Source organism: Monodelphis domestica, chromosome 6 (assembly GCF_027887165.1).
Source record: "Monodelphis domestica isolate mMonDom1 chromosome 6, mMonDom1.pri, whole genome shotgun sequence".
In the NCBI taxonomy this organism is placed as follows: domain Eukaryota; kingdom Metazoa; phylum Chordata; class Mammalia; order Didelphimorphia; family Didelphidae; genus Monodelphis; species Monodelphis domestica.
This window is the reverse complement of record NC_077232.1, coordinates 19,607,063-19,624,294: the sequence shown is the minus strand read 5'-3', so window position 1 is coordinate 19,624,294 and position 17,232 is coordinate 19,607,063. Positions and strand designations below refer to the sequence as shown.

General features: G+C 41.6%; 1 protein-coding gene across 1 annotated transcript; it reads right to left on the bottom strand.

Moving 5' to 3' along the window:
- Positions 1 to 13,958: 13,958 nt before the first annotated feature.
- On the bottom strand, positions 13,959 to 16,215 carry LOC100025625 (olfactory receptor 1052-like). The gene has a single exon (XM_056803682.1). The coding sequence runs from the start codon at positions 16,195 to 16,197 to the stop codon at positions 15,238 to 15,240; it is 960 nt and encodes a 319-aa protein (XP_056659660.1). The 5' UTR covers positions 16,198 to 16,215; the 3' UTR covers positions 13,959 to 15,237.
- Positions 16,216 to 17,232: the final 1,017 nt, after the last annotated feature.

Below are 17,232 nucleotides of genomic sequence, written 5' to 3'. Positions count from 1 at the left end.
AGGAAATGAGAAATGAATCGATACACTCGTGAATCTGATACACTGCCCTTCTGAGATGCTTAGCTAATATTTGCTGTTTGAATAGAATTTACTTTATTGCTGAGATCTCCAAAGAATAACCCCAAGAATCACTTAAACTTCTTACTACATAAATCAGTTTAAAATCAAGAGCTACATTGTGAATTTTGCTAAAATGTGCTCCAGGTCACACTGGTAATAAGCACTGGTGGTATCTGAACTCCTGTCCTTTAACTCTAAAGACAATAGTACTCTTTCAACTGTATAGTCAGTTATACTGTAATACATGCTTTCCACAAAAACAATGAGCTGTGCAAAATCTCAAAATAACTAGGGCTTCTGGGGAAAAGATGGTAACCCTAAATGTTTAAAAAACTTTGCCAGTGACATTTTTTTAAACCCTTCCCTTCCCTCTTAGAATCAATACTGTATATTGGTTCCAAGGCAGAAGAGTGGTGAGGGCTAGGGACACAAGCCAGGAAGTGTCTGAATTCAGATTTGAATCCGGGCCTGCCTCTCAATCCACTGAGCCACCCATTTCTTCCCCCCCCACCCCTTTTAGGGACAGATAATATTTGATAATATTTTGGTTAAGAAATAAATACTATCTATAGTGGTGGTACCTGAGGCCTTACACTGTTGCTTGTCTTAGCCCTAGTTCCACAACAGGGTGGAATTGGAGCCATGGGGGTAATACTAGGCCTCTTCTGCATACAGCTAAATCAGGCTAATAGGGTCTCTCCAACCTTGGTATTCCATGTCCTGCCTTCATGTATTCCCTAGCAGTTGCCCATGCTTTGAAAGTGTGAATGGACTCAGATGGTGTGGCATGTACAATAGTGGTACTTTATATACAATACAGTTGTATATACGATAAATATTTACCATGATGGAGACACAAAGCCTACTTCTAGAAATGGGCATTGAAAAGGTTGCAGTTCTTAATTTACTGTCAAAAGTGGAGTTTTTCTACATTCATGGTGTTTTAGAAGAAAGCATGTATGAGCAAGCTCATGCTCAAAATGTTTGCTAATATGTCGGTTACGTTGGAACAAATTCTCATTTTCAATGAGTGTTATAGCTGAACTGATGGTACCTTCTCCCTCTGTCTCTTGTTTTAAAGTTGCTAATAGGACTTGTTCCCCAAATGATACTTTTCATTCTGTCACCAGGATTGTGATACTGGGTGGGTGGTTATATTTTATTCCTTTGCTGTTTATTTTGACCCTTCATGACTCCATTTGGGGTTTTTCTTGGCAAAGATATTAAAGTGGTTTGTCATTTCCTTTTCCAAACATTTTACAGATAAGGAAACTGAGGTGAACAGGGCTGACTTACATAGAGTCACACAGCTAATAAGTGTTGGAGGCCAAATTTGAACTAACAAAGATGAGTCTTCCTGACTTGGTCTGGTACTCTGCACTGTGCCACTATGATGCCTAATAGCATAAGCTAAAGGATTTCTGAGCTACTCCTGGTCCAAGGGTTTACTATGCCCTTAATAAAATAATGGCTAACATTTATATATCACCTTAGGTTTGCAAAGTGCTCTTGTTAGTTCATTTAATCCTCACAACAACTACCAGGTTGGTGTTGTGCCCCTTCTGCAGAGAAGGAAGCTAGAACTAGGAGAATTCAGTGCCTTGCCCCAGAGTCTGCCCAAGTGTCTGATTTGAACTCAGGTTGAGCTTCCTGATGGTGTAGGCTTCATCTTCAAAGGATTTGTATACTTTGGAAACCTGTTTCTTGCTTCCTGTTAGCAGCAGCTTTTGATGAAAAATGCCTGTCGTTGGCCATACCACAGACTTTTAAAAATTCTCTGAGAGGAAGTCAAGTAGATAACGGCATCTGGCAGCAAAAAGAACATTTGCCCCGAATTCCAGTTTTATAGATTAGCATCTTGACTTTCTTGATTAAAAAACTTTGTGGAACAACTGCTCCAAGCATTTTTGTTACTTCCATTCCACAGATTAGGATCTTTCCGACATGCAAGAAAAGAACAGTAACCTAATCAGTACAGCTCTCACTTCATTACTTTTCTATTTGGCTATAGCATCCTTGGTTTACCTTGTAAATACATCAATACAAAAGGAAAAATGTTGAGGTTAAGCTAACATTCTTGATCCACATATATTCCCTTCTTAACCTCTTAAAAGCTTTGTTTTCCACCTCTGAGGCCCATGTTTTGAGGAGCCTCTGGATCATCATTAACATTTCTGGAAGACATCTACTTCCAATGGTGCTTTCCAATTGCTGTTTAAAGTTGGGTATGAGGAGGAGGAAGAAGGGGCTAATGGATTCCAAAGATTTGTGTGTTGGCGACTGGAAAGGTTGTAGTGTTCTCATTTGAAATTATTTTGGGTGGAGAGGCAGATTTTTTAAGGGTTCGGTGAAAGGTGATCAGTTTGGGACATGTTTGAGAAATCGATAGGACTTTTAGGTGGACGTAAACCATAGCCAGGAAGAGATGGTCTTGGAGGCCATCTGCATATGCCGAATAACTGAAAGTGTGGAGAGACTAAGGTTGTCAGAGAACCCACAACAAGTGAGGAGAAATGAACCAAGGAAGGTGGCAGTGACCCAGGGTGAGGTAGGGTAAGAAAAGTGGTCAAAAGTTATCTAGATGAATCAATTCTACAGTGTCCATTTTAATCTTGGTACTCAGTTTGTAGGGATTAACACAGCTGGGTTTAATCCTTTATCTGCTTCCTATGTGTCTTGATGCTTTTATTGTATTTTTTACTTAAAACTTTGATCATTTCTGAGATCTTCACAAATCACCCCCTCTTCCTTTATTCAGTAATAACAATAGGTTGCTGTAGCCAAAGAATGACAACAAAGGATAAAAAAATCCTGCTGCATGAATAGGTATTATGAATGAAGGGGACACCTATTCCAATGAGGCATTGGAGTGTTATTAAAGTAGATAAGCAAGCCATAGCTATTTGAGAAGGCAAAGTTCCTACTATGTACATACAAATTGGAGGCAATCTTTGAAGGGAGATGCTTGGGATGGGAAGTGGAGAGACTGGGAAAAAGCCTCTTGGGAAAGGTGAAGTTTTAGCTGAAACTTGAAAGAAGCCAGGAGAAAAATTAATGAGAGCTTTCTAGGCAGGAGGGACAGCTAAAATACAGTGGAGAGATGAGATGGTCATTCTCCCTGGATTGTTGCATATTTACATGGGAAGGATCAGATACATACATAAAGCCTATAGCAAACCTTAAAAGCATAAGTGAAATGTTAGCATTGTTACTATCACTACTGCTCTTTTTAAAATGGACACTTAATTTGCTTTAATTTAAAAAAGGAGCCTTTGTATCAGTTGGATTCCATACTGTCCTTCTGAGTCCCTTGACTCTCTAATTTTGTCCTGCCAAGCTTCAGTCTTGGGTCACTCCTACCATCTGCTGCCTTGATTCCTATAAATGTTGCTAGTTGAAGATGGGTAAAACCACCAGAATGAGACCATTCTTGATTGGGTCCACTATAAATTTCTACTATATAACCGTACTACTACTAGACAATCCTGGCTCCACACAGCTGCCCCTTTGTAAAGACAAAATCCAAACTGTCTGAAATGCAGGAGCTCAGATTCTCCAAGAGGAAACAGCTGTGAATAGGTAGCAGCAGCCAGCTCAAGGAGGAAGAGTACGCTAGCAATGGCTGTCTACACTGACTATTGTCAGTGGCATGTTCTGGCTAGTGCCCTACCCATGGAATGTAGGGTGAGCCTGTACCGTGACTACGCCTCAGGAGATCTATACCTTTTGTCCTCTTGCTAGAGAACATTAGGTTCAAGCAGACACTTACAAATCAACCCTCCCTGCTGCTTCTCCCATGAGGTGGGGAAAGATTTGGCCGATGGGCAGGAAGGGCTGTTCATTTAAGAAACTATTCTTTTTAAATGTATTTTATTTTCCCGATTACATGTAAGAACAATTTTCAGCATTCATTTGCTTAAGTTTCAGCTTTCTGGGGGAGTAGAATAGGAATGATGGGTTATTTTATCATGCTATAATTATAGGTCAGCATGTCTATTTGAGTCTTGTGTTTTAGCGTTTTTTTGTGACCAAGTAAATAACTGTCCTCTACCTGATCTACTTGGTGTAATGAGCACCTTTGTGAATGGGACCCCGTTAATTCCTTTTGAAAAGATCTTAGACTTGGGCCAAACAAGTTTTATCTTAAAGACTCTTTTCTCCTTTAAGGTAGAGAGGCAAACTACAAATCAGAGAGCACAAGACCACCTTGGTTCTTTGATTTGGGGTCTAGATGCCCAAGTGCTGAATCTAGTCTAACTAAAGTTCTCTTAGTGAAAGAGGATATGATATGCCTTTCCTCTGGGTTTATTACATACATATGCATATACATATACACACATACTTACCTTCATACATACATATGCATGTACATATGTCTGAAGTTTTCTAGGTAATTTTTTTGGGGGGGGAAATTGCTATACTATAAGCTTCCTATGGTATATGAGGTGTGATTTGAAGGAAACTAGAAATTTTATTAGAGTAGCTAAGTGGTACAGTAGATAGAATGCCAGGCCTGGAGTCAGGGACATTCATTTTCCTAAGTTCAAATCTGGCCTCAAACACTTCCTAACTGTATGACCCTGGGCAAGCCATTTCACCTTATTGGCCTCAGTTTCTGGAAATGGCAAACTACTCAAGTATCTTTGCCAAGAAAAACTCTAAACAGGGTCATGAAGAGATGAACACAGCTGACAAATGACTGGACAACAGGGTTTCTACCAGATGAAAAGAAGGTCACATTCTTGCTAAACTGCAACTACAACCTGGTTATTGTCCACTTGTTTTCCCCCTGCAAAGACTGTTGTCTTGCTGAATCATCCACATTCTCATCTCCTTTAATCAACCTGTGAATAAGAGCATCCAATGCAATACAGTTACCTGAGGTTGAGATATTCTCTGGCCTTGAAATGGAAACAATATGGCGGCACTAGAGGGGATCTCAGAGATAATTTAATGCAACGTCCTCATTCTACATGCAGACTTTTCCATTTATTGCATTACCAGTAGACAAAGGTGGTGCCCTTGCCTACTTTTCATATTGTTTTTTGTCAAAAATATGGGCAGAGGAGGTTTCATTCAGTCTGCTAAGTACAAGGAATGGGAGTTTAGCCAAATTTAAGATTGATAGAAGGAAAAATATTTGAACTATTCAAACTTTGCATAGACTACCCATATCTGTGAAGATGGGATTTAACTCTCCCCTGCCCATTTTTAGATTTAATCACCAAAAGCACATACACCCCACTTATCCTTAAGTATGGGGAGGTCTGTGATCCACATGTGCTATAGTGAGTGACGAATCAAAACCCACTGACTGCTCTCTGGACAGTCCTAAGCAAAGCTATAGTTGCAGTTGGTCCACGTAAAGTGGAAGGAAGGCACAGGAAGTGGTGAAGGGTTTTTAAAAGTGGCGAGAACTTCCTGTGACCAGCTCTTTCACCTTGGAATTTGACCTTGAAGGAACTCCAGCTTAAGACCTCGGACTGCTCTTCAATTTTCCCTTGGAACTACCACATGGGTGAGTGAAAAAGGCCGACTCCCTTACCTGGCTTCTCTGGAGAGGCCCCTTGTCTTGTAGGAGGCCTTGTGGCTAAAACCCTTATTTAATTTACCTCTGGGCCCTGCCTGGAACCTGCCTGGTTCAGGATAAATATCTACTCTTTCTCATTTCTTTGCTTTCACTCTTTCCCTCTATTTTATAAATAAATTGCTATAAAGTCATTCTGACTTGTGTGATAATTTCTGGCGACCACATTTTCATATATTTAGTCCAACTCTTTAATTTTTAACCCTGACACATCTCACATGCTAAATTCTAGGCCCATTAAAATTTTTGCTATTGGACATAGTTCAATTCTTTTCCAGTTCTTTCCTGACTTTGCTCACATTATTCCCTGTGCCTGAAAATGCCCCAAATAGGAGCATGGCCCTGTCATCTTTACCTTTTGAAATATACATCTGTCCTTCAAGATCTAGTTCCAATGTCACCTCCATGATAAAGTTTGTGCTGATTTTCACTCCTCTCCTCATTCCCTTTTGGAACTAATCTAATCCCAGAACCTGAGGTTAGAAGGGACCTCAAGGACCACCAAGTCCAATCTGAATTGTCATTCATCTAACTTTTCTTCTAAACCTCATAAGGCAGTCCATTCTGTTTCTAGGTAACTGTTAGGAAATTTTCTGTAAACAAACCTGAATATGTCTCTTTGGAACTCCCATCCATTGCTTCCAGTTCTGTCCTCTGGGCCTGAGCAGAACAAGCCCAATCCCTCTTTTCATGCGACAGCTCGCTCTCATGTCTCATACTTCCCACTCCTCCCTGGTAGATCCTTAACAAATGTTTATTGACTGACTGACTGACTGTCTTTCTAATTGTTTTTCCTCTGGCTCTTTTCCTTGAGCAAAGAACTGATGGTGCCAGTTGCTTGCTCATCATAAACTAGTGGCTTCTTGTTGCCTCTAAGATTAAATATTAACTTCTTCTCACTTTTAGTACCTTCTCGACCTGATCCTAACTTATCTTTCCTTCCTCATATGTTCCCTTTCCTGCATTCTACAATCTAATAAAAAAAGTGACTTTCCCTTTTGTTTGTACATATATCTTGTTCTTGTCTATCTGATTTTCACTTATGCTTGGACTATTCTCCCTTTCCACCTCTGCTTCAGAAAAACTCACCCTTAATTGCTACTGTCCTTGGAGTTTGTGCTTAGCTTCCTTGTCACCATAATAAATTTTTATGGTTAGGTTCTTTTTTGGTTGTTTGTTAATTTTCCCAGCCTGTTTCTTGACTTTTAACATGTTAAAGTTGGGCTCTACTCCTGGGGTAGAGGGAACAGTTTCAGGTTTTTTGGGGCAGTGATTTTCAAAGGTAGTTTTGGGGATGTGTAAGTTTTCAGTTCTTCCAAGGGGGTATGATCTAAAGAGAGGTGTGTTTATCACTTTCCTAGCCTATGCTCTAGTCTGTGGATGGCCATAAGGAAACATTTTCTGCCCTGTAATTATGATTTGGGGCCCAAAAGCTCTGGTGGGCATTGTTTAGAATTTAAATTTATTTATTTGTTACATTACTTAGATGAAGAAATCCAAACTATGTTGCTATATGAAAAAATGCTCCAAATAATTATTGATTTGAGAAATGAAAATCAAAACAACTCTAAGATGTCATCCCCTTAAGATTCTAACAATAATCCTAAGGGACTAGAGTTCTAGTGCTATTATTCACAAGCCCCTATCTGGTGTGCTCCTCATTGCTTATCAGCCCTTTTGAATTAGTTGTTAAAAAGGGTATTAACTAAACAAGTATGTCAGGAATAGTGTTAAATCAATATCCTCTCCTCCCCAAACTAAGAGCACATCTTCCACTTGAACATGTATAGTCCCATGGAAAGTGAGCTCCAATTTAGAGAGTTCTATTGGCCAAATGGTAAACTCAGAGCTCCCAATCACTGTTATATTTTCCTTTCATGGAGTCTTCATGAAGTTCCCCTTAGATGTAGCTAGCTCTCTGCTGGGTTCCAAGGTTCAACATCCTTGTCAAGTCTTGAAGCTACCTTTCCTTAATGTATATAGTTTGCCGTCAGTAGGTCTCTCAACTCTCAATTCAAAAGTTACCTTTGGCCACTGCTTCTGAGGGACACTGGGGGGAACTCCAGATCTTCCAACTACTTTTTTTTTCCCTCCATTGCTCTCTACTGAAATGGCTCTTTATAAAGTCACAAATGACCTCTGGATCACCATTTTCAACATTGTTGTTCTGCCCTCCTTATTCTCTTTGATTTCTCTGGAGCAGTGGAAAGAGCTGATTTGACCCTCCTCCTTAATGCTCTCCAAATTCTGGTGAACACAAGCTCTTCCTTGCTCTGGGACTGTGACCCAGATAGGGACAATGCAATAGAGTCTGGCACCCTGTGCCAGCAAAGGAACGCCTGGGTTTTCCTTCTAACCCCTTGTCCAACTCCTTTACTTCCTGTCGGCTGAGAGCTCAGGAAACAACTACTACTGCTGCTGACTCCCTTCCTAATTACATTGTATTTCTATTCATTCTGCTTATATTTGCCTGCTACATAACTCTGTATGTACACAGATTGTCCTATAGAATATGAGCTTCTAGAAAGTTGGAATTGTTTCATGTTCTGTATTTGTATCCCCAGCAGCTGGCAAGTGCTGGCTTGGCACATATTAAGTCCCTAATAAATGTTTATTGATTGGGAAGGGAGGAGATTAACGTAATGAGGGATGGAGAAATTGGAAATCTCAGTGTGGATGAAGATTGTCAGCATCCACATTCCTATTGGTCTATCACATTACTTTTACACTTTGCATTTTTTAAACCTTTTAACCATCAACCAGGTAGATTCCCTGAGAACAATGAACTAAAGCATCATAAAAGTGATGGCTTCCAGTGCCATAGGGACATAGGTACACATCTGTGATTTATCCTTCTTTGAAAAAATGGAAGAGAAAGTATCATGATGATTCACTAATAAGGTAGTGCCATCACTGATTAAGGGCCTAGTATGTGTCAGGCAGGGGCAACAAGATGGGTGCAGTGGATGGAGTGCTGAACTTGAAGTCAAGAGAACTTGAGTTCAAACCTGGCCTTGGACACTTACTAGCTGGGTGACCCTGAGCAAATCACTTAACCCCATTTGCCTCAGTTTCCTCATCTGTAAAATGAGCTGGAGAAGGAAATGGCAGTCTCTTTGCCAAGAAAACCCCAAAGACATGAAGAGTCAGATATGACTAATTGACTCAACAGTGATATGTGCCAGGCATTGGGTAAGGCCTAATGATAAAAAGATTAAAAAAAAAAAAAGAAACAGCCCCTGCAATGGAATATTTTATTGGTTGCATTTTGCTTAGGCAAGTGGGAAAGATGTAGAGAAATGTTGAAGTGGAAGGGGAGCTCAGTCAAAAAGACCTCTAAGTCAGGGTGGTTAATGTGCTAAAGGGCCCAGGAGCTTCAGAAGAGGCAGTTGAATGTTTAAATTAGAAAGTGTCTAGTTGTCTGTTTAATGCCAACTTCTGTTTTCTCTCTGACTACTGGTTGACCTCCTTTTTCATTATGATGCTTCCAGGTATCCTTAGAGCAATGATTCATCATTGTGAAGACAGAAGCATTCCTGAAAAGTTTTAAAAGCCAGTCATTTTCTTTAATCAAACCATTCATCTGTACAATAATCACGTTGAGGGGTCAAAGATGGTGGCACAGACAGTTGTACTGAGACAGTTTGGTTTTTAGTGAGTCAGTGGTTCACTTGAACCCTGGAGACTCCAGAAACTTTCTCAACTATCTCGACATCACTTCCAAAGGAATTTTCCTCAAGTGTGGGCCTGTCTGGCCACCTAATGGATAAATTTCAGGAGCTACCAATTGCTTTCTACCATATCCCACTGCCTTCCTTTGGAGATAGTTCTTAAGTTATTTAGCATTCAAAGGGAGGCATGCTAGGTTTAATCATTAATTAATAATTTTATAATTAATATATTATTATTAATTAATTAATATATTAATTAATCAATTAATATGAATAGAATTAATATAAAATATAATTAATAATTTAATTATATATTTAATCATATTTTATTAGTCTCATTTTATGTTGCATATTTATATATTATTAAGATAATTATTAATTATAGTTTAATTATTATGCATAATAATAATTAATTAAACTTTAATGCATCCTTTTCCCTGGAAGCAACCTTCTCCCCTGCCCTCCAACTCTTTGCATTCTTTTAACTTATCTTCAAAACATTAGTTACTCAGCAAAAAGGAGACCACCTTCTCAGGAACCCCCACAGTAAGGGCTTTCTTTAGCACTCATATTTTCTATGAAGTTGATTGCATTATGTTTTAAATTAAGTTTATTTATTTAATTAAATTAGAATATTTTCCCATGGTGACATGATTCATGTTCTTTCCCTCCCCTCTTCCCCCCTCCTTTAGCCAACAAGCAATTCCACTGGGTTTTACATATATTGATCCAGACGTATTTCCATATTATTAATATTTACAATAGGGTAATGATTTAGAGTCTATATCCCCAATCATATCCCCATCGAACCATGAGATTGATCATAAATTTTTCTTCTGCGTTTCTACTCCCACAGTTCTTTCTCATAAGTCCCTCAGAATTGTCCTGGGTCATTGCATTGCTGCTAGTAGAGAAGTCAGTTACATTCGATTGTGCCACAGTGTATCAGTCTCTGTGTACAATGTTCTCCTGGTTCTTCTCCTTTCACTCTGCATCACTTCCTGGAGGTCGTTCCAGTTCACTTGGAATTCCTCCAGGTCATTATTCCTTTGAGCACAATAGTATAACATCACTATCAGTTACCACAGTTTGTTCAGCCATTCCCCAATTGGAGGGCATCCCCTCATCTTCCAATTTTTTTGCCACCACAAAGAGCGCAGCTATGAATATTCTTGTACAAGTCTTTTTCCTTGTTATCTCTTTGGGGTACAAACCCAGCAGTGGCATCAGATTGATCATATATTTTTCTTCGGTGTTTCTACTGTTGCAAAAACTGAGAAATGTAAATCTTAGGGAATGATTGACAGTAGCATGTGACCAAGGGTCTAAGCCTTGGGATCTGGGAAGATTCTATGCCCAACAGTTTATCTTCTCAGTGTCTGCTCTCCTGGAAGACCTTGAAGAGGATTTTGCCTGTGAGTTTTTCTGGATCTGGCTGCTAGCAGCATCAGTCTGGACTTACTTGGACATCTAACAACAAAAGATCCTGGCTCTATTTGATTTGGACTCCTGGTGTGAGATTGGGATATTTGGGAAGCTAATGCTTTAGTTTAGTAATATAGCTTAGTTAGTTATAATCTTTTAAATTAAGTATAAGAATAAGTATATTCCTAAACCCTTATTCCTTTCCTACCTTTCCCAAACAATAAAGCAGAATTTATTTATATGTTTTCCTCTTGTTTTTCCTTACCCCAAATCCTACCTTAACAGTACTCCAAGAGGACCAAAATGACATTACTATGTTGGGATCAATGTTGGGTGGGTCCAGCCGTGATCGATCAAGCCAAGGTGAGCTCGGAAGGTGCCACCACAGTTGGGCACAAATAATGGGTATGAACATTTGGGATGGAAAGGTCTCTAAATTTGTGCATCACACATTTCTTTGGAACTACTGCAATTCTGCTTTGCTCATAGATGAATGTCTAGTACTTGTGGTCATCCTCCCCTGCCCTCATCTCTGCAAAAGAATGAGGTGTGGCATCTCCTCCTGTCTCTTCCTTTGAACCAGGCTTGACATTTTGAATTCTGAAATTGTGGCTTTTGAGGTTCTATCCATTTAGATTGTTGTAGTTATTGGGTATTATTGGGGGCTAGATGGAACAGGGGATAGAGCACGGGGTCTAGAACCAGGAAGACTCATCTTTTTGAGTTCAAATTTGGTCCTAGACACTTACTAGTTGAGTGACCCTGGGCAAGTCATTTAACCCAATTTGCCTTAGTTTCCTCATCTGTAAGATGAGCTGGAGAAGGAAATGGCTAACTACTCTAAGAAAACCCCAGATGGAGTCACAGAGAGTCAGACATTAAATAGCAACAACAATGCTATTGGGTAAATTGTTTTCTTGGTTCTCCATATTTTACTCTGCATCATTTCACGTAAATCTGTTCCTACCATACTGTTCTAGTGGGGTCAACTCATGCAAAGCAATAAGGTCTAGTGGATGAGAATTGGATTGGGGTGAAGACCTGGGTTCCAATCTAGCCTCAGACATTCACTAGTTAAATGATCCTGGTCAAGTTACTGAACCTTTCTGATCTTGTTTCCTCATCTGTAAAATGGGGGTAAGAAGTCACCTCACAGGTTTGCTGAGGGGCTTAAAGGAGAAAATGTACACAAAGAGCTTTGTAAACCTTGGCCCACCCTTCAGAAGGGTTGCCAAGGCAGAGTTTTCTTCCCGAAAGATTGTAGTGGCATCATTATTGTTTTCCATAGAACTGGCTGAGAACATGAGGCTCAGTCCCGGGGAATTAGGGAGCTTGTGCATCCTAGTTTCCTTTCTGAATAACAACCTGAATCTCACTCCCTGGCAACCATTTGTAAGGCATTCTAGTTTGGAAATGAAGCAAGCTTCTCCCCCCTCCTCCCCTTCCATCTAAGAATAAATAAGAACTGGGTATTGGTTCTGAGGCAGAAGAACAGTAAGCCTTGGGGGTTAGGTGACTTGCCCAGGGTCACACAGCCAGGAATCTTCTGAGGCCACATTTCCCCCTCTATTTTTTATCGTCATACTTCCATATTGGTCCTTGTGGTAAGAGCACACTCATACATAACCCAAAGCGCCAAATAAAACCAAAAGGCACCGCCCAAGGGCATTCCTGGTCAAAGGTCTTTCTGCATTGTCCCAGGTCTGGGCGACTCCTCCAGGGGCCGGAAGTGTGTTTAACTCCTGGAGCCTTCTGTGGGTGTGCCCCATGGGAGGGGGCGGGGCGCTGGTCACCTGATCAGGCTGGCTTTATGAAGTCCGGCAGGGCGGGGCTGGGCGGCACCTGGTTTTCAAATTGCATTTTCATGGCCAGCCTTTAGCCTGGACTCTCTTCTACCTCCTTACCTCCCCGGTCTACAGCCGGAAACCAAAAGGAGAGAAGAGAGTGGAAAAGCATCTCAGCAGAGCTCTCTTCCGCCCTCGCTCCGAGTCTCTCTGTCTCTGTCACCCACTCAAACACGGCCACTTGCTTACCACACTCCGGACCTGTGGAAGCTCTCCCTGCCTTGGTGCCCCACTTCAGAGGTCACCGCGGCTAGGCCGGAGGGGCTGCCGGGAGCTGGGCTAGAAGCCCCACCTCCAAGAGCAGCTTTCGGGCCACAGTCGTGCCAGCTCGTGCCCGCGGCTCCTGCCTCTTTGCCATCCTGGCCGCTTCTTCCCAGCATGCTCTCCTTCCCGGCTTTGCCCATGGGGAAACCAACCCAGAGAAGTGGCCTGAGTGGGCGAAGGTCCCACCTCAGGGGGTTGAAGTATAGAAGAAGAGCCCTGATTAACTTCAGTGCCCCGATTTTTCTGCCTTAGGGTGTATGAGGGGGCAGCTAGGTTGGTTCTGGGCTCAAATTTGATCTCAGAAGCGTTCTAGCTGTGTGACCCTGGGCAAGTCACTTAACCCCCACTGCCCAGCCACTGCCCTTCTCCCTTGGAACCAATACTTAGCATTGATTCTAAGAGAAAGTAAGGGTTAAAAAAAATGTATTAGAACCGGTGTGCAAAGTGTTGGGGGAGAAGGGAAAGGAAGGACAGAACAGATTTTTTTTGTATCTTAAACCTTGGGTGGACTCTACTTTTCACCTGAATTCAGCCTACCATTCAGCAAGTTTGCCAGGCAATCAGGCAGTAAATATTTATTAAATGTGTCAGGTGCTGTGCCAAGCCCTGGAAGGTACGGGAAAGTTTCCTTTTTACACTCAGTTCACAAGGAAGCACTTTTATTTCATTAAAAATAGGTATTGATCCCTTTTATTTTATACTACAGTTATTTCTTCAGATATTACCCCCCCCCCCACACACACACACAAACCTAAATGGTATAGCCCATAGAGCACTAGATCTGGGGTCAGGAAGACCCGAGTTCAAATTTGGTCGCAGATACTTACTGTGTGACCGTGACCAAGTCACTTAACCCTGTTTGCCTCAGTTTTCTCATCTGAAAAGTAGGCTGAAGAAGAAAATGGCCAACTACTCCAGTGTCTTTGCCAAGAAAACTCCAAAGAGTCAAACATGACTAAATAACAGAACCATCAAAGAAAACCCCGGGGCAAGACCAATAAACATGGTGTCTGATGACGAATAACATTCTATACATCTACCTTTTTCCAGAGAGGAGGGAAGGTTTTTCATCATAATTAACCAATGTTCAGCTGTCAGGAAAGGACTTATTTTTTTTAGATCCTCACCTTTAATCTTAGAATCAATATTGTATATTGGTTCCAAGGCAGAAGAAAGATGAGGACTAGGTCATGGGGGTTGAGTGACTTGTCCTGGGTCACTCAGCTAGGAAGTGTCTAAGGCCAGATTGGAACCCGGGACCTCCAGACTCTAGGCCTGACTCCCAATTCACTGAGCTACCTCGTTCCCCCCAGGTAAGGACTTTTAAAGAGAAAAGCTATTCTCTCTCTGGCCTTGAATCAGAGTTCAGAATAAGGGCAGCTAAAGTCACTAGCCTGTGCACAGAGAAATGTGTTTGTTTTTAATTTTATGTCATGTTAAAGTTTTATAATCGGAGCAATTCAAAGCAATTTCCAACAAAACAGAACCGTGGTGGTGCCTAAGGATTTGGATTTCAGTCTGAACTCTGATATTTCCTACCTTTGCCACTTTACTCTGGACCTTAATTTACAAATCTATAAAATAAAAAAGTTGGACTCTCTCATTTCTATGGTTCCTTCCAATTTTAAATCTCTGATGCCTCCGGATTTCCCAGGGATGATGGGAGAAGTCCTTTGTCCTCAGTTTTTGTTGCCACTCCCTAAAGGATACTTTGAGTTTGAATAGCTTTCATTCATTCAACAAGAATTTATTGTGTCTGAGTGCTAGCTCTATCCTAGACATTGTACTATGCTCAAGGACAAGGGTGCTTAATCTGTTTGTACGATCATGAACCCCTTCTGGCAGTCAGTCTGGCAGCCTGTGCACCCCGTCTCAGAATATTTTTAAATGCATAAAATCAAATACAAAGGACTATAATGGAACCCTATCAAATTGAGTTTAGTCAGTGATCTTCTATGCTGATGGACTGAGGAAGGTTGAAAGGAGGAAAGTGGGGCATTTGTCCAGCCTGTCCTCAGTTGGCATCTCAGCCATTGCTGTTCACTGTGACAATTCCTTCTGATCAGGTAGTTTCTACCCAATTTCCTTTTCTATGTGTACCTTCTTGCCATCTACTCCATTAGGGGGGATTCTCTATCCTAGTCACAGATGGGTCTAGGAGGATTGAAAGGAGAGAAGTAGGCTGTTTGACAGTTGGCATCTCAGTAATTATTGTTCCTTATTTATAGTCCTGTCTGGGCAGATAGAGTTTCTACCCAACATCCTTTCTCATCTATTCCTTCTTCTACCATTCATCCCGTTAGTTGTGTTTGAGGACTGGGGTGAAACAGTGATGGACCTTGGAGGGAACCACACTTCATGTATTCCTTCTACAACCTAACATACCTCAGCGGGGGAAGACGTTGGCCTGGAGCCTCCTACGAAAGGCATCCTTTACCTCCTTATTTCGGAGGCTGTAAATGAAAGGGTTAAGCATGGGGATGATGATGGTGTAAAAGACTGAGACTATCTGACCATCCTTGCCACCTTCACGCCCATGGGGCTGGACATACGTGAAGACCACAGTGCCATAGAAAATGGCAATGGCCAGGAAGTGGGAGGCGCAAGTAGAGAGTGCCTTTTCCCTTCCAGATGATGAGCGCATGCGTCCGATGGCCACCAGGACCAGCCCATAGGAGATGAAAATGACCGCAGCAGGCAGAAGGGTAACCAAGGCAGAGAAAATGTAGAGGATGTTGCCTGCTGTGGCAGTGTCAGCACATACCAGGCGAAGGAGTGGTGGGATGTCACAGAAGTAGTGGGTGATTTCATTGGGTCCACAAAAAGGTAAGACAAAGACATTCCCGGTCTGAATGATGGAGTTGATTCCACCAAACCCATAAGAGGCAGCCACCAGCTGGAGGCAGGTCACTTTGGTCATGACAGAAGAATAATGGAGGGGCTGGCAGATGGCCATGAAACGGTCATAGGCCATGGCAGCCAGAAGGAAGCTCTCAGTTGTCACGTGTATCACAAAGAAGGTCAGCTGGACCACACACCCAGTGAATGAGATGGATTTGTCATTGGCTAAAAAGTTGACCAAGAGTTTGGGTGTGACTACAGAGGAGTAGCAGATGTCCAGGAACGAGAGGACACTGAGGAAGAAGTACATGGGACTATGAAGTCGGGCGTCGATGTAGATCAGGGTCATCATGCCAACGTTGCCCAGCACCGTCATAGCATAGATCAGCAGGAAGATCAAGAAAAACAGCATCTGTAGATCTTGGTACTCAGAGAAGCCCAACAAAATAAACTGAGTTACTGGGGTAAAGTTGCCACTGGCAAGAGCTATCTCTCCTGGAGTCATCTGCAGAATGAGAATTGAGAACCGATTAATCAATTAAGTATTACAATACCGTCTCTACTGGCCTGAGAGACCATATAGTAAAAAGAGCACTGGCCTGTCATTAGGAATAGCCTTGATTCAAATCTTGCCTCAACCACATGGTAACTGTGTGATCTTGGGCAGATCCGCTGAGCCTCAATGACCTCTTCTGAAAATTGGAAGTCATGATGTCTGTAGTACCTTTTCCCCATAACTACTTGGAAGATAAAATGAGATAATGCATTTCAAGTGAATGGCAGACCTGAATGTCGTTGACGATGATGACAGTGTAGTATAATCAATCAAACATCAGCTTTGGAGTCAGAATAATCTAGATATGAGCCTTCCCTTTGATGCATAATTACTATGTGACACCAGACAAATCCCTTTCTCTCTCAGTGACTCAGGATTCTCTCTGGCAGTAAGTATCAAAACAGGTGCTGACCTACACATACGGAGGAGCTCTGTTCAATAAAGTCTGGAGGGAACCCCTTTCCGCCATGATTGTTTTTCAGATTATTCGTACACCACTCAAGGGAATAGTTCATAGTGAACATAAAATGAAGCCTTAGATTGGGCTCCACACCAAGGAGGGGATACTTCCCTCTCTTGTCTTAGATCAATGATTATGCAAATAGAGATGAAATGATGAATGAATGAATGAATGAAGAATGAATGAATGAACGAATGAATGAATGAAGAAGTCAGGTACTGTGAATATAAATACAAAATTCAGAATTTGCTGCCCTCAAGGAGTTTACATTTTAATGGAGGAGACAGCATATATTGGGGAATGGTAGCTAGGGAGTGTGGATCCCTATGAGAATTCATTGCAGTGGTGAGTGGAATCATGGCACAGATGATTGATTGATATGTCTATTCTAGGAACCATGACAGTGTGGATCTGATTGCTAGAGAATGAGGTAGAAATCAGGGTGGGGACTCAACTCAGACAGCTGGAAAGAGTGCGAGTCCTGGTCTGTGCTGGGGCCATGTAGACATAGTGGACTAGGTAGG